This window comes from Canis lupus, chromosome 19 (assembly GCF_011100685.1).
Source record: "Canis lupus familiaris isolate Mischka breed German Shepherd chromosome 19, alternate assembly UU_Cfam_GSD_1.0, whole genome shotgun sequence".
NCBI classification, from domain to species: Eukaryota; Metazoa; Chordata; class Mammalia; order Carnivora; family Canidae; genus Canis; species Canis lupus.
In genome coordinates, this window is record NC_049240.1 from 54,614,621 (window position 1) to 54,637,887 (window position 23,267).

Sequence of the window (23,267 nt, forward strand, 5' to 3'; positions counted from 1 at the left end):
GCAAGGCCAACCTGTAAAAATAATTACCAGCATTAAGATACCTGATTCAGGTAAAAAATATATCAAAATAAGCCAAACAAGTACTTACATCACTAACAATGTCTCTTGAAGCTTTGGCTGCCTGCACAGAAATTGCATCAAGTGGAAGATCATAGCCTTTCTTCAGAGCTTCTTCCCATCCAAGTTTATAGAGTTTCTGGAAATTAAATTTATAATTTAGTATATATTCAGTATATATTAAAACCCCAACAGATTACAAAATGAACAAATGTTTACCCAGAGAGTAGACGTCAGATTCTATCACCTACCTTATCTTTAAAGATATGTATAAAAACAAATCAAGCTGTTTTATGGAGCAGTGACTTAGCATTATAGGATCTTGCTTCAATTTTCTGGCTCTGAGAATAGTCTCAGCTGTGAGATACACAGTGCAATTTTAGAGTAGCTTTTCTGATCAGACACAATTTGGGCATATCAAGTATATCAGATACTTTCCCCCTGCCATCAAGTATAGTCCATGCTCATTATTTTACTCACAGGTGTTAAAATAATTGGCAACAAAAAAAAAAAAGTCAGGTAACAAAATTTTGATTATCTAAGTGATAACAGATACTGAAATGCCTTTTATGAGGTACAACAGATGAATTAAACTTTATGAATGAAATGCACTGAATGGATGCATGTGTGTTAAAACTGAATAACAATAAAAACAGTTGGAAATCACCCAGAACTTCCTATGTGCCAGGTCCTGTGTTAAGAGCCTTACATAGAAATTTCTCATTTGGTCCTCATAATAATTCAACCTCATAAGCATTACTATGGGCCTAATTTTAGGGATGAGGAAACTAAGGCTTAGACCTGATACGATGTAACTTACAAATGGCAAAGCCAAAACCCATATCAAGTCTGTCTGGTGCAATTTTTTCTTTCAACAATTATCTGTTGATTTCCTACTCTGTGCCAAGTACAAGCAGTACAGAGATAAACCAAACAGGCACGCACGGTGCCTGCCTCCACGGAGCAGAAGAGTCACAGCTAAAGCCCTTGCTTTTAACCACCATATTCTGCAGCATCTCCAGCTAGTCAGTGTGAGTCACTGATTTCTATTGCTTCAGCATGTACATCAGTTATTTATCATTACATCATTTAAGAAGGTTAATTAGCTTCAAGCCAAATTTTTATATAGCTTTACCTGACTATACTGAGCTTGATTCTGCTTGGCTTGTAAAATATCTGGTGTGTCTGGCATCACGTGAATCTTGGTTTTATCTTTGTTCCAGTCAATCGTATACAAGTGCTAGGAAGTTAGGAGAAAAAAAAGACATTTGAAATTTGAATAGCTTTTTAGAAACACGAAAGAAAAAAAATGTAACTGAGCATTTGAATGCACTAAATTTGAATTAGATTAAGTTTAGGAACTAAAGTGGCATATGACTCAGAAAAGACACTAAAAACAAACTCAGATATAAAAAAAATAGTATTTTGGTTATTTTCTATCTTTTAGAATTAATTAAAAGTAGTTAATATAATAATAATTTAAAAACACAGAAGATTCCTAACTCAATTAGAAGGTCAGGGGAAGGGACACCTGGGTGGCTCAGTGGTTGAGCGTCTGCCTTTGACTCAGGTCGTGATCCCAGGGTCCTGGGATCGAGTCCTGCATCGGGCTCCTGCAGGGAGCCTGCTTCTCCCTCTCCCTGTGTCTCTGCCTCTCTCTCTGGGTCTCTCATGAATAAATAAAATCTTTATAAGGAAAGGAAGAAGGAAGAAAGAGAAAAGAAAGGGAAAAAAAGGAAAGAAGGAAAGATTGTTCAGGGGAAATAAAAAGAAGTAGACAGAAGAAAATGATGTAGACACGCTCTGGGACTGTCACTGCCCGGAAGTGGTGGGCCCAAATCAAATTTCCCAAACACAAACCAGAGGCTGCTAGCTCTGCCTTGCTGGGAGCCGTGTGGAAGGACAGCGTACAGCTATATAAGAGGGATGGCTATCTACCTTGTTCATGGTTTGTGCATTCTGTTTGGCAAGAACCATGTCCATGGAGTCATTCAGCTTCTTAAACTGGAAGTTGCTAGGATGCTGCCGGTATTTCTGATCACTGGCATATTCAGTTGCTTTCTTGGCCTTCTCCACTTCTAGGGAACCAGCTGGACTCCAGCCAAGCCCTTTGTACCACTCATTGTAGTCCTGCTTGTATTCATTCTATAAAAAGAAGAGAAAAATTCTATTTTATCTTAACAATTACTTTACCTTTATCATTTCAGACACATAAGAATAGCATAGAAGACTGATCTCCATTCCCATGCTAGGAATCCAACCACCACCCAGGAAGAAGAGAGACTTACATCGCTCTGTATGTGATTCATATTCCTGCTCAGCTCAATACTCATGGCATCTGGAAGGAGGATGTACTTGTGAATCAAATGCTTGTAGTTGGTGTTGGTGATGTTGGCTTGGGCATCCTTGGCAGCCGTGACACTGAGCATATCAGCAGGGGTGTGGTAGCTGGTCTTTGTCTTCTCATAGCTTTTCTTGTACTCCCGATCAGACTGCATCTTAGCCACTTGCATGGAATGGACTAATTTGGGATCATCCTCAAGGCTGCGGAAACCAACCATCTTCCCCCTCTCCTTTTCATAATTGTATTTGTATTTATACTGTGAAAAAATTAGTTTATTAGAGCAATTCCCTTGACTAGAAACATTCCAGTATCAGTATTCTGTATTTCATAAAATCAATACTTGTGTAGAATTCTAAGTTTACAAAACATGTTTTTCACACCTGTTTGTGTAACTTGATACTCACAACTATATGTTGTGAGGTAGATAGCAAAGTTATTACTGCCCCCATTTTGCAGAGGAGTAAGCTGAGACCCAGAGAAGTGAGTGATGTGCTATGGTCACTAAGGATTAGAACCCAGAACTTACGATGATACCCTACACTGACTTCCATACAAACTCTGTTGTGTTAGAGATTTTTAGTAGGTGACAACAATACAACAAATAAGAGAAAAAAGCAGAATGTTCTAAGCAGTCTCCTGCTGCCCTAAGGAATCATCCAGCCAGTCTTTTGCTGCAGAGAATAGCTTATGACATACACAGTATCACTGGAGAGTAGTTTTATATTTGTGGAGCCCCTTTTTCCTTTAAGATTTTTTATATTGGTATAATGGGGAAAAAAATTTTACTACCTATCACTCAACTTCTTTCTACAGAGGGAAGATCTTGATACATGGAAGCCTTCTTATTCGGCCTATCTCTCTTGAGTTTAAGTGTGCAATTTCAGGAGTAGGAGCTTAGGGAGTCCAATTACTCCAGGACAGAGGAAAAAGTAGTTTTAGATTTTCAGGACAATGCAGTAGTGGCAGAGGGATGGACAGGTAGGAAAGATGAAGAACAGGCATAGAATACGAGAGAGAACGTGTCACTGGGGGATGGGATGGGGAGGTGGGATGTGGCTAAGGAAAGAGTCCTCTGAAATGTGTTCCTCCCTTACCCCCAAATCACTCAGTGGTCACTATGAGAAGATTTCTTGCAGAAACAACCACATGAAAGAAATGAGTTTCATACAGGTGGTATGTTATGGCAGTGCCATGCTTGCACACCAGCTCTCTGGAGGGGAAAAGCCCTGGTGTCAAGCCACCAAGAATTTAATATCTGGCTTGCCAAAATTTCTGATTATTTAATAAGCAGCTAGCATACGTTCAAAAGATCAGCATCCCCAGCACACCATTTAATGAGATATCTTGCTAGGAGGATACTTCCTAAGAGGCAGGAAGCAAAAACCACCCACGTCTTTCACCAGGAAAGTTTGGTGGAGAGCTCTGGGTTTCTGTAGGCCATATCCTTGGGGATGGAGTTCAAAGAAAATTCACTAGATCTCATGAGCCAGGGAGCACATGGATGTGTGTCATAATGTGGTTAGCATTTTGTTTTTTCAGAAATATAACAGGAAACAAAAGAGCAAGCCTAAAAGGCATTCACAGAATAGAAGGAGGCCATTGTTAGCAGGCATGCTTTTTCTCTCATATCTTTTCCACTGAGTGTTTGCAAAATTCATCCCTTATTATTTTGGTAAATTGGGGGTGGGGGTTGGACCAGTAAGGTGAGTGCTTTCCTTCAAACTTACATCACTTGCAATATCTCTTGAGGCTTTGGCAGCTCTGATAGGAATTGCATCAGTTCTGAGATCATAGCCTTTCTTTTTAGATTCTTCCAAAGAAAGTTTGTAGAGTTTCTGTAAAGAGAGGCAAGGGAATAATGGTCTTCTAAATAGGAAAGCCTGAGCTTATTTGAAGAGAATAAACTAGCACTGTGACATCATTTCCATTTTTCAGATGTTCCACTGATGGTTTGATGGCTAAAATGTTCTTATACATAACAAAATTGTGTTTGAAAAAAGTCTATTACATACCCAAGCATATCTTTAAGAAACCACCAGAAAAAGACTGAACAGTCTCTATTAGGTTATAAATATGCTCTATAAAAATGAGAAAGCCCAGTAGCTGCTCACTGATACATCTTTATCAATTAAAAGCCAAAGAAGACTACAAAATAACCATATTCTTACATTAAAAGAAAAATTCACCATTTTGCAATTGATACTGCTATTTTTGTAACTGTGTGGATTCTACAACCCCAAAATAAGTCATCAATCACAAATCTCTGAGTAATTCAAGGAAAACAGAAAACACTGGTAGGATTAGAGATTCCTAGCAACAACGGTTAGGTTGAGGAAGAAAGTAAAAAAAAAAGAAAGTAAAAAAAACCCACACATTTTCTAACACTAAGTGTTGAACATTCGTTGTTATGGAGCTTTCCCCCAAATTCCCAAATTCTTCAAAATGTTCCTATTCCTTTTCCACTTAATTTTTCCCAAGATCCCTTCTTTAGGATGGTCTCAAAGCCTTGGTAGAGAGACTCCAGGAACCAGGCCTTAGGAATCTCACTTCCTTTTTTTCTCTTTTGGGGCCCCCAAACCCTTCTCTTCCTGCCAAGGATCTTAGTTTGAGACTAAACAAAATCCGACTGCTCTTCAAATTCCTAACTGCTGGGCCTAAGTCCCACCCACAGGTCTGCTCCAGCTCTTAGCAAAACATGATTAGAGAGAGAAAGATTCTCATTTGTGGATTCCTACTCTTATTTTCAAAACATTCACTTTTATAGTTGAGAGACATGAATCAATTTGTACTGGTTGAAATAAACCAGGAAGAATTATACTTACATCACTCATATTAATCGCATTTGCCTTTGCCAAGATAATCTGGGGGATATCGGGCATAATGTGGACTTTGGTCTTATCAGCCTCCCATGCTTGTTTGTAGAGGTGCTGGAAAGATGAAAGAAAAAAAAAGTGGAAGTTAGTATTTAAATCTTAAATACTTCTATCTTAAAAGGTGCTCATTTAGTGTGTGTACACACATATATGTATATATATATATACATAAAGTTGTACATAAATACCAGTATCTTATGCACTTTTAATAGCTAGATCTTACTTTTTTAGTTTCAATGAAAAGGTGCTAATTCAAACAAGATCGTGGAGAGGATGTAAGATAGAAACTAAAATGATGCCAAGATGAGAATTACAGAAATAGCAAACGCTACACTGAGTGAGAGATATCTTGGTGATCATCCGTTGAATCCTTTTATCGCAGAGTTGACAAAATCATAGCCCAGAGAAGCAATGCACCTTGCCTGAAGACACACAGCAGGTCTGGGCCATAATGTCCAGACCTTTGCAATAAGAGAATGAAGATTCTCATCTTGGCATCATTATTCCGAAATGATTAATAAATCATTACACTGAAAAAGAAATGAAAGGTTTAACATCTAAAAAATAAATGTGAGCTTGTGATAGTTTAAATACTAAATCTTAAAAGGGACACTGAGATCCATGTCTTGTCTTTTAGGAAAGTCCCTGTCAAAGAGATTGATTATCTTGAAAAATGCAGTTTTCTCTCTCAGAAGACTCCGAGGGATTTACTCAGACACTTAACATAATATAGCTCTCTCTCATGCAAGTAGGATCATCATTTTCTGCAACTGTTTAAAGCCCAAATAATTTCTTTTTCTTTTTTGCTCATCAATGACATTCAAATTATGATCCACACAATATAATGAATGCTGCTGCAATTATTGTATCATTTATAACTTAAAAACAGAAGGCCAAGGTTGATGTGCTTGTGGTCTTGGTATCTATCATGGCTAATACACTTAAAAAATACAGTAAGGCTCTTCTAAAGTCTGGAATAATTAATGATCCAAGGAACTACTTGTAGAGAACAACTGGTCTCATGGTTTGCCCAGAGAAGGTTCTGGCTCAGAATGCTGCTATAGCCACGGGAGCTAGGAGTCTTCCTCGATTCCATCAATGCAGCTAGGAAGCAGGGTGGGCTGCAATATCTGGCTGTTGTCAGGCAAACAATCTGCTGATTCAATGTCACGTACTTCTAACTCAACCTCACCTTAGACAAATAAGAGTTCTTTTCAAAATTTGCACAAAAAGAAACGATTCGAATTTATTTTCTTATGTCTGTTGGACAGAGTGGTTCATTGAACGTTTGGGAGGCCAGAAGTTAGGACTAATTTCTATCTTTTTTAACCACAAGTTCCTTTTTCAAAGCTGAATCAACAGGAATTGTGAAACCCTAAAACTATTAGCAAAACTTGTAGACCAAATACAAGAATGCCTGGATTTTTCCTGTTACATAAGAAACATTACATTATTGATAGACTTACTTCATTCATAATTTTTGCATTATTTTGGGCCAAAACCATGTTCATTGAGTCCATCAAAGTGGAATACTTCAAAGTGTCTGGGTGTTGGCGGTACTTCTTTTCACTGATTATCTCCATGGCTTTCTTGTTTTTCTCAGCCTCCAGGGAGCCCAGAGGGAGCCATCCAATGCCCTTCATGAAGTCCGCATAGTCAGCTTTGTACTGATTCTGCAAAAGAGTAAGAGTTCAGGGATCAGAAGAAATCAAAGCTGTCAAGAACAGTGAGTGGATATTCAATATTCCCTAAGTTCCACTTCAGTTTTCCACCAACGGTATATCCAACTTCAACGCTTTTTGTCCCTAAACATTATCTTTATGTTTCCTTGCGTGAGAAATTAAAAATAAATAGTAATATCTTTGTGATTCGTTTTCCACAATGCCTTCATAAGAAAAAAATGCTATGAAATACCCACTAGATTAGCTATCATGTGACTATTATCTTGAGAAAGGGGACTATGCTGGCCTTTCTTACAAAAATTCCCAAGTTCCCTTGGTTGACAGGTGACTCACTGGAATCCTGGTTCTCTCTTTCCTTGTATATAAGCTTTGATCACCCACCATGGTTACAATTTCCCTTGGATCTGCCAGAAACCTCAGGTGCTCTATGCAAATTTTAGATTTTTGTCCCCTCAGTTCTGATATTTTCCTCTACAACTCTACCATGGTTGCCTGTATAGGGGCACTGTGTACCTCCCTGGCAATGAAGAGCTCAGCACTTACATTCCTGAAAAGAAACCCAGGCTTGGCATAGCCTGCCTTTGGTTCATAATTTAAATTCCCTTCTTCCAGCTGCCAAACAAATGGCCTCTATAGCTGAATTCTTGGCTCTACTCTGTGCCTTCCTCACATTTGCTCCAATAGCTTCCACCTCTTCGATGTTTCATCAGCAAGTAATACAGGCAATTCCAAAGCTAGAAGTAGCAGAATGAAAGCTGCTTAGGAGTGAGGGGCAGGAGCTATCAAATGATCAGACTTTCTGACTTTCCTCTTACTCATTTATCAGAAGCTTCTGATTCTCTTTGAGTGACACGTTTCCTTCAACGTGTTCTCTGAAACAAATTTTCACTTGCTCCAGCTGAATCCAGCATCCACCAATCCTCACAGCAGTAATGGTACAAAATAAGCCTGTGGTTTCTACAATTTGTCCCCTTTTGTTATAGGAAATAAATTCCATCTAAGGTAATAAATAAGCAACTTGATGGGAAATTACACATGAATTTCTTTCAGGATTTTCAAAAGGTCACCACTTAGGGTCATTCGTTATTAACCATGGTAAATGTTCTATAAATGATGTGGCTGTCACGTACATCACTTTGAATCTGCATCATATTTTTGGCCAATTCAAAGCTCATGGCATCAGGAAGCATGTTGTAGGAATGGATCACATTCCTGTAGTTGGCGTTGGTGGCCACTTCCTGAGACTTCTTGGCGGCCACCACACTTAACATGTCCACTGGGGTGTGGAAGGAGGTCTTGGATTTCTCATATGCTTTCTTGTATTCCCGGTCTGACTGCATCTTGGCCACTTGCATGAAGTGCACCAACTTGGGGTCGTCCTCTAGGCTCCGGAAGCCAATGTGTTTCCCTTTAGCTTGTTCATAGGCTTGCTTGTATTTGTACTGTGGATGGGGAAGGAAGCATTGTGATGAAGTCAGTGAAGGAAAAGAACAAAATAGGATTCATTAGATGCCATTAGCTTTGTCAAAGGTGTATGGTTTTACAGCTCATAGGGGAACAGAACAAAATCTTTTTACTTCAATTTTTTTTGCCAGACTTGAGTCTATGGAAAGAAAATGATCACAGAGTTAATCAAAGAGATGCATAAATAAGTTGTTTCAGGGTGCTTTAGGAAACAGCTTTTCCACTCAGCTGTCTCATCAGAATAGGCTACAGGCACAATTTCTCATGGTGCATCTTTTATTCAGGAAAGAGCCTAATCAAGGGTCTCTTGGGTAAAATGTGTAGACTGCATCCAATACTTGCTCATAATTGCTTATAAATGATTTGAATACTCGAAAAGCAATTTATTTTAACAAGACCCAGTCACTTTTTACATCAAATAATGAACAAATGATTAGAGGGTCCTTGGACTGGGTGAAGGAAAATGTCTTGTACGTGCCACCCATGATGGTTCCAGCAATGCTGGGTAGGGTTGACTGCAGCTCTTGAACACGCGCGCGCGCACACACACACACACGAAGTTGGCTCATTTGCTTCTCATTTTCTCAGCCTAAAGAAGTCCAATGGAAGCACTTACATCACTGGCAATGTCTCTACAGGCTTTTGCAGCCTTTATTGGGATGGCATCAGGCCTCAGGTCATATCCTTTCTTCTTTTCCTCTTCCCAGCCAGCCTTGTACAGTTTCTAAACGATGAAATAGAAAAACACCAGCAACTTGTTATTTGGGTTAGAATGGGAATCCTGATTTTGAAGTGGTTGGCATATAAAAGAGACATTCCATAAATATTTGTTCCCCCCAACCTTCTCTCCCAGTTTATTGTTGTTGGTAATGTACTTACATCACTCATGGTGATTTGGTTTATTCTGGAAAGTAAAATGTCTGGAGTATCGGGCATGACGTGAATGGTGGTCTTGTCTTTGTTCCACTTTTCAGTGTAGAGCCTCTATAACAAAGAAGATAGGCACATGACTATACAGCAGGACAAGTTTGTAACAGTGCTACCGAGAGAAAGAGACTCACTCACATCTCTAAGATAGAAGAGAGTAAATCTTATTTTGGCAAATGAATGACCTAACAAGAAGATGGGCTGATGAGACTGAACATACAATGAGGGGGAAAAAAAACATCAAACAAGGGATCCCTCTTCCACTGAAGCAACAAATGTCATCTTGCCCCAACCTCACACAACATGGAATTTTGCAATTCTGTTGCACCCTCAGTGTGGGTGGTGTGGACAGACAGACAGCCTGAGGGTCAGTGTATGTGAGAGCTCTCTAGACATGGTGAAAGTTACAGAACGCCCCCTTCCCACCACCACCACCACCACCACCACCACTACTACCACCTCCCCACCAAGACCATGATAAAGAAAAGTGCTGACGATGATTGTAGTGGCACTGCCAGGGCTCAAGGATTCGAACACTGCTAGGGATCTCAGGCTGAGGCTGGTGGGCGAGTTCTTACCTTATCCATATTCAGTTTGTTACTTTTGTTAAGTGCTTGTTCCATTGTGTCCATGGCATAGGTGAATTTCAGCTTCTCAGGGTGCTGGCGATACTTCTTCTCACTGAGGATCTCTCCTGCTTTCTTTGCTTTCTCTACCTCCAGGGACTCGATAGGGACCCAGCCGATCCCTTTCATCCAGTTGGTGAAGTCTGATTTGTATAGATTCTTTACCATGAAAAAGGAAATTTTCATTTCAGAAAGAGTCAAGGTTTGGGTTTCTTTGGCTAGATGATTTACTCATTATCAAAACAAACAAACAAACAAACACAAACAAACAAAAAACAGAAAAAGAGGGGGGAAGAAGAATACTACCTTTTTATTCCCTACCATCTTTTGGAAAAAACTAAGTACAAAAAACTAAGTATAAAAACTAAGTATAAAAACTAAGTATGAAAACTAAGTATGAAAACTAAGTATGAAAACTAAGTATGAAAACTAAGTATGAAAACTAAGTATAAAAACTAAGTATAAAAACTAAGTATAAAACTAAGCACCATGTTAAGCCCCACATTGAGTTAGAGATTATTTAAAAATAAAATCTTAAAAACAAAAAGTGATTGCATTCATAGTGGTTTTGATCAGGAGAACCTGACCCAATAATTCCTTTTTAAAATTTAACTTTCTGGGAGAAAGGGTAAAATAATTCTACACTGGAAAAGATACTACATTGCACCCACTTGAACCTCTTAGTTTTTCAGTTTTGAGTGAAATTCCAAAACTCCAAAATCTGGAGAGGATCTCTAATTACAGCGAGTCCAGCCAGGTTTCAGAGGAAGTAAATGGAATTGCCAAGTTCTCGTTCTTCCCTCCCACCGGTTAGAAATGGATAATGAATTCTATGCCAGTAATCTGTTGACCATGACATACATCGCTTTGGATCTGCATTGCATTCCTGGAATGTTCCACATTCAAGGCATCAGGCAGCAGCGTGTAGTTGTGGAAGGGTTGTTTGTAGTTGGTGTTGGTAACAGCCTCCTGAGATTTCTTGGCTGCTGTCACGCTGAACATGTCCAAGGGTGTGTGGTACCTGGTCTTGCTGGCTTCGTAGCCCTTTTTGTACTCACGATCGGACTGTATTTTGGCTACATTCATGTAATGAACCAGTTTAGGATCATCCTGAAGACTGAGAAATCCAATTTGCCTGCCTTTGGCTTTCTCATAAGCCTCCTTGTACTTGAACTATATGAAAAAGAAAGGCAGACAGAATTTGACAGCATCAATCATAGGGAATGCTTAAGTGACAGACTGAATTTATACTAAGTTAAGCAATAGCCAAATTCAGTCTGAATCAAGGTAACATCTAAACTTTTCAAATATTTTTAAACAAACAGCTAGTAAAATATTTCTAATGGAGGGTCTTGACATATGCTCTGGGGATAATTAAAAACGGGGTAATTTGTGGTTTATACATTACCACATTCATAAGCAGATTCTCTGAATATTCTCGAAGGTTCCTAAAAAGTTTATTAAGGATTTTGGTGTATGTTGTTTTATGATCTCTTTCCAAATAATTTGCATTACTTTATAAAGTGCTTACATAATCCTCAGTAAATTTCAGCAAAGCTCTTATTCAAATTAGTTTATTAGCCTCCAAATGAATGAGTTTTACTCTCTCAAGGTATTATATCAATTCATATACAAACTATAACTTAATTAATAAAAAGTAAGCAAGTAAGCAAGTAGGTAAGTAACTAAAAGTCCTGTCCCTTAATCTATAATTATTCCTGGTCTTCCTATCTTACCAGATTTTTTTCTTTGTGAAAATTATATTAAAGAAGAATATTCCTTTAAAAACCTGGAACCTTTTTTGTGTATGTGTGTGACTTAGTGACATTTTAGTATGCCAAGGCTTTTTTTCTTGAAAACAAAATCCAAATAAAAAGCAGTTTCCAAGTTAATGACAATGATACCAATGAGAGTTCCAACTACATCTTAGTTTAAAACAAATAATTTTCTTCTTTGTAAAAACTCTATTGAATTGCTAAAGATGTTAAAGTAATATAAAAAAAGTCATCAGCACTTAGGATGTTAAAAAAAAACCCATAATATAAACATATTTCCTATTTCCTAATACGGATCCTATTACCTCCTATGCCACGTAAAGATTTTGAAAATATACAGAAAGAGAGTTTTCTGCTTTCAAGTCACACTTACGTCACTGGCGATATTCCTTGAACTTTTTGCGGCAACAATGGGAATGGCATCTGGTCTCAAATCATAGCCCTTGGCAAGGGTTTTCTTCCAGTCTGCCTTATAATGAGACTTGGAGAAAGGAAACAGTAGTTTATTATTTGGCCGCTCTACTTGGATAGATTTCTGTAGTTTCAAGCTTCTGTAGAATAAGCACGCAATCCTTTATTTTCTTACATTTTTCGTAACGAAGCAATTTAGACTCCCAGAAAGGAGTGAACAGTCCATTTAAAACGTCCAGACGTGGGACCGCCCAGATTCGGTCAAGTCGTTTTAAAGATTTCAGGGATCTACCACCTGCCCCCTCCAGGCCGAGGGCAGCGGGCTCGGCGCGCCCCGGGGTCACGGCCTGGGCGCCCCCCCCCCCCCCCCCCCGCGGGTCCCACACTCACGTCACTCAGGTTGAGGGCGTTGACCTTGGCCTGGATGAAGGGCGGCAGCGCGGGGTCCAGGGTGTACGTGTGCTTCCGCTTCTCCCCCTCCGCCTTGTACTTCAGCTGCAATCACAGGCGCGGGTCAGTCAGGGCGGGAGGCGGCTCCCCGCGCGGCCCCTCACGCGGCCCCTCACGCGGCCCCTCACGCGGCCCCTCACGCGGCCCGTCGCTCCCCACCGCGCGCCCGGCCGGCGCCCCGGCCCCCGCCCCCACCTCCCCCTCCCCCTCCCCCTCCCGGCGGGCCTTGCGGCGGGGCGTCCGCGTGAGGGGCCGCAGACGGGGCCGCACAGGCCGCCTGTGCTCCCGGAGGCCACGCGGACGAGCCCGGACGCCGGAAGCGGCGCTGACCCGCGCGGGGTCCCAAGGGCAAGGCCGACGCCGACGCGAGGAGCCCAACGCGGCCCGCGGCCCAGAGCCCCCGGCGGGAGAGTGGGCGGCGGGGCCCGGAGCCGGCAGCCAAGGTGAGGGGACGTTTTTACTTCAAGAAGTCACTAAGGGCCGTTAAGCATAAGAGGGCTGCGGTTTGTATGTAATACATGTAGGCTCTTAGGTGTAAATGTAGGACTAAATGCAGCTTTATTTACCCATAAGGCACAGAGGCCGAGACCGAGGCAGAGGGAGCAGCAGGCCCCACGCAGCAGCCCGACGCGGGGCTCGACCCCGGACCCCGGACCCCGGTCCCACCCTGGGCCGCAGGCAGAGCCCACCCGCTGGGCCGCCCCGGCGTCCCTGTGACGTGCGTGTTCAGGCCGTTGCCCCGGGGGGCCTGTGTGACCCGGGGTGGGAGCCCGCACAGCCGCCGATTGCGGTCGCCCCCGGGAGAGAAGGCCACGGTGACCGACTGCGGCCGCGGAACAGCAGGCCGGGGCCGGGGGCTGGGAGGCCTGAGGAGGCCGGCCCAAGGACACCGCCCTCCGGCGGGCCGCGGGCACCGGGTACCTGTGCGCGGCCTGGGTCGCGGTGGCGAAGCCCAGGACCCGGGGGCAGCCCTAGCTCGCTGGGAACAGAGTCCGAAGCATCTGCACGTTTAGTGCCCCCCCACCCCACACCCCCGTGGAGCTAACACCCCCCACGTGGACCTAACACACACTCACACACCCATCCCCGTGGGGCTAACACCCCCCACATGGAGCTAGCACATACACACCCACCGCCATGGAGCTAACACCCCCCACGTGGAGCTCTCACACACACACACACACACACACACACACCCATCCCCGTGGAGCTAACACCCCCGACGTGGAGCACACACACACACACACACCCCCATGGAGCTAACACACACACCCACCCCCATCCCCGTGGAGCTAACACCCCCCCACATGGAGCTAAACATACACACCCACAGCCATCGAGCTAACACCCCCGCACGTGGAGCTCACACACACACACACACACACCCATCCCTGTGGAGCTAACACACCCCACGTTGAGCCAACACATATACACACCCATCCCCGTGGAGCTAACACCCCCCACATGGAGCTAGCACATACACACCCATCCCCGTGGAGCTAACACCTCCCACATGGAGCTAGCACATACACACCCACCGTCATGGAGCTAACACCCCCGCACGTGGAGCTCACACACACACACACACACACACACACACGTGGAGCTAGCACATACACACCCACCACCATGGAGCTAACACCCCTGCATGTGGAGCTCACACACACACACACACACACTCACACACTCGTGGAGCTAACACCCCCCAACGTGGAGCTAACACATACACACCCACCGCCATGGAGCTAACACCCCTGCATGTGGAGCTCACACACACACACACACTCACACACTCACACACTTGTGGAGCTAACACCCCCCAACGTGGAGGTAACACATACACACCCACCGCCATGGAGCTAACACCCCCGCATGTGGAGCTAACACACACACACACACACACACACACACACACCTCGCGGTGGAGCTAACACCCACCCCCCACCCCACGTGGAGCTAATCTCAAACTATCCATGGTAAGGTGACAACAGAGATGGGCCTGAGAAATGACATCCACAGAGGATTCTCAAATCTGAGCCACGCAAAGCCTCCCCCCACCTTCGACGTCTGGGGCTAAAACACACAATATCATCTCTGTGTTGCTTTCCTCGCTGCTCTTTCTGTCGGAGGGATTTTAACAGAACTCTGAAATCCCAAATGAGGTGAGGCACTGAGCGTTGCAACCAGGCTCTGAGGCAGTGAGGGGCCAGGTAGACGTGGGCTCGGGAAGTGAGGTGCTTGCCTTCCCCCAGAGGCGGCTTGCCTTCCAGAACCTCGAGCTGTCATGCCAAAGGCTGAGGACAGGCCTTCTCCCCGGGTAGCCACGGAGAGCGCTTGCAACTCAGAGCAATAAATAGCTTGGCTTACGATTCAGCAGGAATCACAGATGATAACAGTAATCATTTCATTTCTTGTGTATAATGATAGGGGTCTGCCTATAAATAGCACAGATCCTCTACATTTGGAAAATAAATCTGGAAAATCCTCCTCCTTCTGAAGCAACTGGGAACTTGGACATAAAGAGAACAGGGAGGAGAGAAGGCCTTTCTAATGTACCCCTGAAAGCAGTTGACACACACAGATGCACCTTGACATGTGGAATTAAGAAGGATGGTGGAATGGGGTTATTCATGGATAAATCTTGGGCGGGGGGGGTGGTTATTCATTTGAGAGAACGCGAGCAAGCACACATGTGAGTGGCAGAAAGGAACAGAGGAAGGAGGAGAGAGCGGATCCTCAAGCCAACTCCCTGCTGAGTGCAGAGCCCGACGCAGGGCTCAATCCCAGGACCCTGAGGATCATGACCTGAGCCAAAATGAAGAGTCAGCGGCCTGACAGCCTGAGCCACCAAGCGCCCCTGGATATCTATGATAATGTGACAACCGAGACTGGCGTGGGAAATAAAATCCACAGATAATCCCAGGCCCCCCTGGATAAGCCCCGTGTGGAGGGAACCACTTACATCACTTAGCTGCTTGGTGTTCTGCTGAGCCAGAACCATGCCCATGGAATCCGGCACGCTTGTGAACTTGATGGTATCCGGGTGCTGCCGGTACTTCCTCTCGTTTAAGGCATCACCCGCTTTCTTGGCCTTCTCAACCTCCAGAGAACCAATAGGGATCCATCCAATGCCCTTGAAGAAGTTGTTATACTCGTCTTTATACACATTCTGCAAAAGAATAGTTTCATATGAGGAGATAGCCTACAAAGGTGGTCTCTGAAATCTGCAGTTATATCCAGAAGAAATCAATAGCCGCCCTTCCAGCATGCTCAGGTCCGTAAAGAAGCCTTTCACTACGTATGCCACTGAGCTTCTTCCCCAGAATCTGGTACTAAGAAACAGCAGTTTTGCTTTTCCGAGTGCATTCTACGACACAGAGGGAATCTAGGCCACATACTTCCATGGGTAATGCTAAAAAAAATATTGTATCTCTTCTGACAATAAATTGGGCTTTCTTTTTTATTTCACTGAAAACCCCACAACTTTGAATTTCACCCATACTGTCTGCCTAGGCTATTCCTGGGGAGAGACATCTCAGCTGGGGAAAGACATCTTCGTCGAGTGACCATAAACGGATGCCATATCTTTCCCTACAGAGGATGATTCTTACAGAAATCTGGTTCCTGCAGAAGGAAATGCCCTGAATATTAAACAGCCTCCCCATGCAGCTCTCCATCAATCATGCTGCAATGCAATCACAAAGCCTCCCTGGTTCATTTTAGATGACTCACCACATAGATTAACATGCATGAGAATGAATTTCAGTTAAAAAAAAGAAAAAATGTTCCTGAATTCAGAGAGAGTAGAGAATACTATTTTTCATTCTACATGTCACCATTGAAACAGGTCTGCCAAGAGCAACCATGGCCTCTTGCTGGGAATCAAAGTGGTTTATATACTTAGTGGAATATGGTTTTATCTTTGATCCGTGCGTTAATAAAGACAATGTCAATGACTAACAGGAGAACAGAAAGCCAGCAAAACCCCTGCTCGTCTACCATGTCTTTGTTAAAGGTGCATTTCTCAAATATCTTCCTGTATTGTGAAGCCTATTAAGACAGAAAAGGATCACCCCTGAAGTACCAACATTCCTGGGTCTGTCATACTCACATCGCTCTGAATTTGATTCATATTCCTGGTGTGCTCGAGACTCATGGCATCGGGTAGGTACGTGTAATGGTGTATGGGCTGTTTGTAGTTGACGTTGGTGACAACATCCTGGGCCGACTTCGCAGCAGTAATGCTAACCATGTCCCTAGGGGTATGGTAGCTCGTTTTGGTGTTCTCATAGTTCTTCTTGTATTCACGATCCGACTGCAGTTTTGCCACATTCATATAATGGACCAGCTTGGGATCATCCTGAAGGCTTCTAAAACCCACATGCTTTCCCTTTGACTTCTCATAAGCTTCCTTGTATTTATACTGCGAAGGCAAAATTTGGTTAGCAAAGTTGATAACAGTAGGTATAGCAAGTATAGTCACACACAAAGGCACTTCGAACATTGTGACTTTCTGGAAGACTGTACAAGAAATGCAAACCATACCTCCCCACTCCCATGTGCCCCAGAAAGTTCAGAGTGAAAACGGTTATTTCCAACACTGCTGGGTTACAAATGGGTATCATGATAGATTCAGGACCAGTTTTTTTCTTTGCTATAAATCCTACAAATGCTTTTGCATGTTGGACTTTACTTAAACCCATCTGAATGTTCATGCTTAATGCAACAAGACACACTCCAAATATAAGGCAGTACCTCTTGGTTTCCTAGGGATGTGAATTTTCCCAATCCGTTACTACCACCACAGAATGTTATCATACATCACAGAACATTAGAAATTAGTGAGAAAACCTTCCATTTACTGCTCCCATTGACTGAGTGATACGTATGCAACTGATGTAGAAGAAACTCCAAAGGACTCTGTATGCGAGTTCACACGGTTTTTCTTGGGAGTAGGGGGTGGAAACCTTTACTGTGTTGTCTCAGGCTGCTGGAGTAAGGTTAGAACAAACCCCTCTTCTTTCTAGGGGGCATCAATTTAGATACTGCATAAGCAGGTAGCCTGGCCTTCTCCACCCATTTCTTGGCAGCCTCTTTCCAAGCTCCTTGCTGAAGCAGCTGCAGAGGAGTTCAGGAACAGGAAGGGTAGGAATGGCTGGGAGCTTCCCCTGGCAGTAAAAACCTCAGCGCAAAGGCTCTGCGGCCCAAGCTCTCTCGCTGCTGGCACCGGCAATGGGGTGTAGACGGAGTTGTATGGTAGGTAACAGGTCAAAATCTCAATTTTTATAGAAGAGAACTCAAATCCACTTAAATTCTGCAGAAACTCTGCTTGTGTCATTTATGCAGCGATTTATAAACAAGAGCTTAGCAGGCAAAAGGGTCTTCGAGACATTTCTAGGTATGTTAGAGCCCTGCACAAGGTCTAAAACAATGATAAAGTCATATTTAGACTTTCACTTTGTCCTTAACCTAGAGATGTACTCCATAGTGGTGTGCACATCTCTGAGGGACGCATTTTCAGGGACCTCTTTCTAAGGAAAGCTGAGCTCCCCTGTGGTCTGCACACATGGGTGGCTTCTTTCTTCTCCTTTCCCAAACCGTGATTGTAGCCCTCAGAATAGTAGGTGACAGTGAAGTCTACGGGGCATGCATGCTGTCTGAGAGTTTTGATCTTCAATGAGAAGAAGTGGAAGTGTATACATTTCCTATTACAGATGAAATGGGCATTGATTTACATAAATGAAAATTAAATTCAAGAAAAATGGACCTTTACCCATTTGGTTTACAAAATCCTTACATTTAATAGAACATCTTTTCAATCTTCTTAATACAATTATTATGCAGGCAGTCATTTGAATTTAATGTGTTAGTGTCAGGTAGGGTGTTCTCACTGAAAATAAATGTAGGCTGTCAAGGAAATGTGTCAGTAGAGGTAATTTGGCCTATGAATCAGGGGAGAAAGTGGTTGTCAGATTTATGACAGCTCTACCAAGTGGGGTCAACGGAAAAGAATCAAGGAATTTTGAAAAAATGACAGCTTTTCAAAACAGTATCTTGTGGAGAATTTCAACGTCATTACCTCGACATATTGTTTTCAATGTGGCATCATTTAGACAAGCACACATTTGATTAGTTTTTAAAAAGGCAATGCACCCACATTTCACCTAAAATTTTTACTCACATCACTGGCAATGTTTCTGGATGCTTTGGCCGCAGTGATGGGAATCGCGTCACCCAGCACATTGTTGCCCTTGGCTATTAAATCATGCCAGTCCCGTTTGTAGCAGACCTGGGATATGAAGGAAAGAAGGAGGTCAGCATGCTGTGCATGGATCAGCTGAAGTGAGTCCCCAATTGCTGGGACTGTTTTGTTCATTTCCAGATAGAAGCTAAAGGAATCTCCTACAGTACATTCTGTTTTGGGAAGTCACATTAGCAAAATGTCACACCTTGTGTAGCATGAAATTACAGGATGCTGCACCAATTATACACCCAAACCTGGTTTGGGTACAGAGCAAAGCAGGATGCGGAGAAACTGGAGTGGATCTAGAAGAGAGGAATAAATGTTCTTTCTGGAAACCTTGGTGTGTGAGGACCAACTAGAGAAAATGAAGTTGTCCACTCTTACGGAAGGAAAGTCAAGGGAAGACCTGGTGGTTAGCTTTAGAAATTTCAGGTTTGCTGTAATAAAAGGATTTCATTCATTCTTATTTTTCTGCAGGATAATAACTCTCTCCACTTGCAAAATGAGGAAAACTAACTCGAAGTTTTAGAGGAACAGATGTTGGGCTCCATGCAAGGGAAAATGTCACATCCTTTTGGAATTATACTGCCCTTGAAGAGGCCAACTTAAGAGGCAGAGAGCCATCGTCATGAGATAGGCTCCATCCAGTATGTGTGTGGGAAACTGACCTAAATAGTTATCAAGGCCCCATCCTACTCAGATTCTATTACTTTACCACCTTGTCTGGGTTTCACACCCCATTGAAAACCCTACTTACGTCACTTATATTGTAAGCATTGCACTTGGCCTGGAGAAACTGAGGGAGATCAGGACTCATAGTGTATTTATGTTTCACATCTTCTCCTTTAGCTTTGTATAAGATCTGCAATACACAATCACAAAAATAACATGTATCACAGACAGTACAAAAAAAGAAAATGTTTGAATTGCACACTTAATGGAGTTACTCCCAGCACAGTCCCTCTACTACTTCTATTGTTAAAAATCAAAAGTATTTCCCTATTTTTAAAAACTCAAGCATTTTGTCATTTTTAGAAAGACATAAAAACTCTGTGTATTAAAATAGAAAAGTAGAAAACAGTGATCTTTGACTGCTAGAAATGAATGGAAAATCATTTCAAATGTGAAACCCTAACTTGAATAAACAGAATTTACCAAAGTCAGAAAAGTCCAATCTTTACTAGTGGAGTAAACAGGTCTTGTTTTTTAGTTTTGGGTTTTTGTTTCTTAGAAAATGGCATTTAGAAGGAGTCTTTCACTTCTGCTAAAAAAAAAAAAAAAAAAAAAAAAAAAACCTTTCCAATTACAATTGTAACACTAAAACCATATAATAATCTCCTCATGCTATGAGGGCACTTCTACATTACCCAGTGTACTTTAGAGGTTTACCATTTCATATTTACCCTATCTTATCCTTTTTACAGATGTCAGAAAGGCAGCTAGGTGCAGGATATAGAACTTAGATTGTGTCCTCCTCTTGGTAATAGAAAAGAAATTGCTTGATTTCTAAAAATCTAAAATACAACTGGAATCACTAGATTTTCAATCTCTTGACTGTCATTTATCACATAAACTCTCAAGCAGATATCACATGTAAACTGCCGTCTATGTATCACAAAGTCTAAAGAGGCTGATATCTATTTGAATTCTCAAATCCTAAATAACTTCTTCTAGGCATCCAAGAGGTAACTTTACTTCCTCACTGCCTTTAGAAACCATAGCTAGGCATTCACAGAGTCTCACTGATTCTGTCCTCTACACATCTCCTCTGCCATTGCTAGTGCTTTAGTTGAAGTCCAAAGGAGTCTTTTGCTAGGTTTCTGTAAAGCGCTTTTAATCTATCTTCTTACCTCCAGTCTCTCCCCTAACCAATGCCATCTCAGCGCTCTTTGTCAGAGCTGTCTTTTAGAACACATATCTGATAACCAACTCCATGGATTAAGATCTTCAATACCTCCAATTACCTACCCACAATATCCAGAGTATAAGCACGCAAGATCCTCAATTATCAGATAATAATCCCAAACCCTTCACCATCCTTCCAGTTCATTAGCTCTTGTTGGTCATTATGTTTTTTTCTTTCACCAAGAATGTACCCTCTTCCCTTATTTGCCAGGGAAGCCTTTGTGGGGGGTTACCCTCTTCTCTTGCACTTGGCACATACCTCTCCTGTAGCATTCACCTCTTGGTGTGGCAATGCTCTGGTTCTATCCATGCTTTTGTCTTACACTCTTATATCCTTGTTATATCCTATATCTCACTACTCATCTATGGTGTCTTTATAGCATCAGCGTATAATACAATGCCCAGCACAGGGAAGGAGTTCAAAAACATTCATTCAATGAATTAATAAATAAATGCTTTCCATGTCCCTTTAATTCTTCTATACACTAAGCTTCCCTTTAGGTCTGACTTTAGCCAGGTCATACACATTGTTCATGGACAGCCGGGCAAACAACATACTAATCTCCAAGATGTAAGTTTTCAAAAGCCTCTATAATATTTGTGTATGATGAATTCTGAGAAGCAAAACCATATACTCATGTGAATTATTTCCCTGTACTAGTATTTTATATATGAACAGCAAATATATGCAACTTAATATGGACTTGAAGGTGATAAGTTTGTTAAAGTGTCTGGAATTTAAATTTTGCGTGTGTATATACAGGTGTAGTACAAGAGTAGAACTTTTTCATCATGACCAATTTATCCAGTAACACATGGTATTTCAAAGGCAGCTAAAAAGGAAGATGTTATAAAAAGATAAATAGTAATATAGAAGAAAGAAAATGTTAGTGCCCAAACTAAAAATAATTGTTGCGGTTGTTTTTGTTTGTTTTTCTAATGGAGCCCAATGCAGGGCTTGAACTCATGACTCTGAGATTAAGACCTGATATGAGATATCAAGAGTCTGACACTTAACCAAACTGAGCCACTCAGGTGACCCCCAAACTAAAAATCACTGTAATTATTATTTTAAATCAAATAAAATAAAAGGAAAATTAATGGCTCCGAAGAATAAAACTTTTGAGCTGCTAATTGTTTTGTTGAAGCCTCCCTCCATTCTTGGCCCCCTCTTTTGTACTTACATCACTGACTTGCTTTGTGTTCTGTTTTGCCTGGACCATAACTGGGGAGTCCACGATGCTGGTAAATTTGATGGTGTCTGGATGCTGCCTGTACTTCTTTTCATTCAGGGCATCACCTGCTTTCCTAACTTTTTCTACATCCAGACTGCCAATAGGTATCCAGCCTATGCCTTTCATCCAGGTGTTGTAGTCTTCCTTGTAGACATTCTATAGCAAAGGGGGGGGGGGAAAAAGGAGTAAGTGCCCCAAGCAGTGGGTTCTCATGCAGTTTCTGACCTTAGGAGAGGATTATCCTGTGAAGTAAGTGTCACTTACATCACTCTGTATGTGCATCATATTTTTAGACAACTCCAGGTCCATGGCATCAGGCAGGTAGGTGTAATGATGGAGTGTATGCTTATAGTTGACATTGCTGGCAACATCCTGAGCTTTCTTGGCTGCCACAACATTGAACATATCATGGGGTGTGTTGTATTTTGTTTTTGTCTTCTCATAGTCTTTTTTATACTCTCGGTCGGATTGCATCTTGGCTACATTCATATAGTGAACCAGTTTAGGATCATCTTGGAGACTTTGGAAGCCAATCATTTTCCCTTTGGCTTTTTCATAATCTTTTTTGTATTGAACCTATTGGAAACAAAGTGGGTATATTTTAAAATGTAGTTATGAAGATTTTACTGAACAATGAGACCATGACTTAAAGCAATTGAGCGTCCCAGGAATGACTTCAACAACCAATTAGATGTATTCATTTGTATATAGTTTGAAATGTAGCCTGGTAAAATTAAAATGTTACTTAGAGCCCATTTAATTGTCTGTAGCTGCTTCAGCCACCTGAGAGAGGTTGGGGTGGGGAACATTTCCATAATTCATGTCAGAGACAAGGTAGTAAGTTCCTTTCTACTTATACACTGGTAGAGACAAATGAAAAGATAAACATTCTGCAATTACCAGTTATATTGTGCTGCTCCAGGAGACCCCCAAAGAGCTGGCTATCTTAATTGTAGTAGAATTTTAATGAGTATTTGGATATTCAAAGGAAGACCCAGAGCCAGTTGTGTGTAAACATGAATTGGCTCTGAATTATAAAGTGAGAAGAACTGAACTTGCTTGGGGAGATCTGGGAAGAAGCATGGGAAACTGAGAAGCAGAGATGTGAAGGAAAGCTTATGTGTGTATTGGGGTGGGGAGTAGCTGGAAGAATGTACCCTGAGAGAAAGGGAATGGGTAAGAAATTTTGGATGGCAAGACTTTGATGATACAAGTATTTATTATTCAATTGTAACTTATTTACATCGGTGCAATGTCAACTTCATTTCAAACAA

General features: G+C 42.1%; 1 protein-coding gene and 1 long non-coding RNA gene across 3 annotated transcripts in view; one reads left to right on the top strand and one right to left on the bottom strand.

Moving 5' to 3' along the window:
- NEB (nebulin) overlaps positions 1 to 23,267 on the bottom strand; it is a 200,311-nt gene that overhangs the window by 132,690 nt on the left and 44,354 nt on the right. Inside the window, 20 exon segments of the mRNA XM_038565199.1 lie at positions 89 to 196; positions 1,193 to 1,297; positions 1,996 to 2,202; positions 2,346 to 2,657; positions 4,129 to 4,236; positions 5,224 to 5,328; positions 6,741 to 6,947; positions 8,087 to 8,398; positions 9,037 to 9,144; positions 9,300 to 9,404; positions 9,926 to 10,132; positions 10,835 to 11,146; positions 12,122 to 12,229; positions 12,550 to 12,654; positions 15,572 to 15,778; positions 16,721 to 17,032; positions 18,791 to 18,898; positions 19,611 to 19,715; positions 21,943 to 22,149; positions 22,258 to 22,569. Coding sequence (XP_038421127.1) covers positions 89 to 196; positions 1,193 to 1,297; positions 1,996 to 2,202; positions 2,346 to 2,657; positions 4,129 to 4,236; positions 5,224 to 5,328; positions 6,741 to 6,947; positions 8,087 to 8,398; positions 9,037 to 9,144; positions 9,300 to 9,404; positions 9,926 to 10,132; positions 10,835 to 11,146; positions 12,122 to 12,229; positions 12,550 to 12,654; positions 15,572 to 15,778; positions 16,721 to 17,032; positions 18,791 to 18,898; positions 19,611 to 19,715; positions 21,943 to 22,149; positions 22,258 to 22,569 — 3,660 coding nt within the window.
- LOC119864501 lies at positions 12,970 to 20,156 on the top strand. 2 transcript variants are annotated; one of them, XR_005374339.1, is made up of 3 exons: positions 12,970 to 13,052; positions 16,625 to 16,773; positions 19,331 to 20,156. It is a non-coding gene; the product is annotated as an uncharacterized LOC119864501 (long non-coding RNA). The 2 variants fall into 2 exon arrangements; XR_005374337.1 differs by lacking the exon at positions 12,970 to 13,052 and having other exon boundaries at positions 14,784 to 16,773.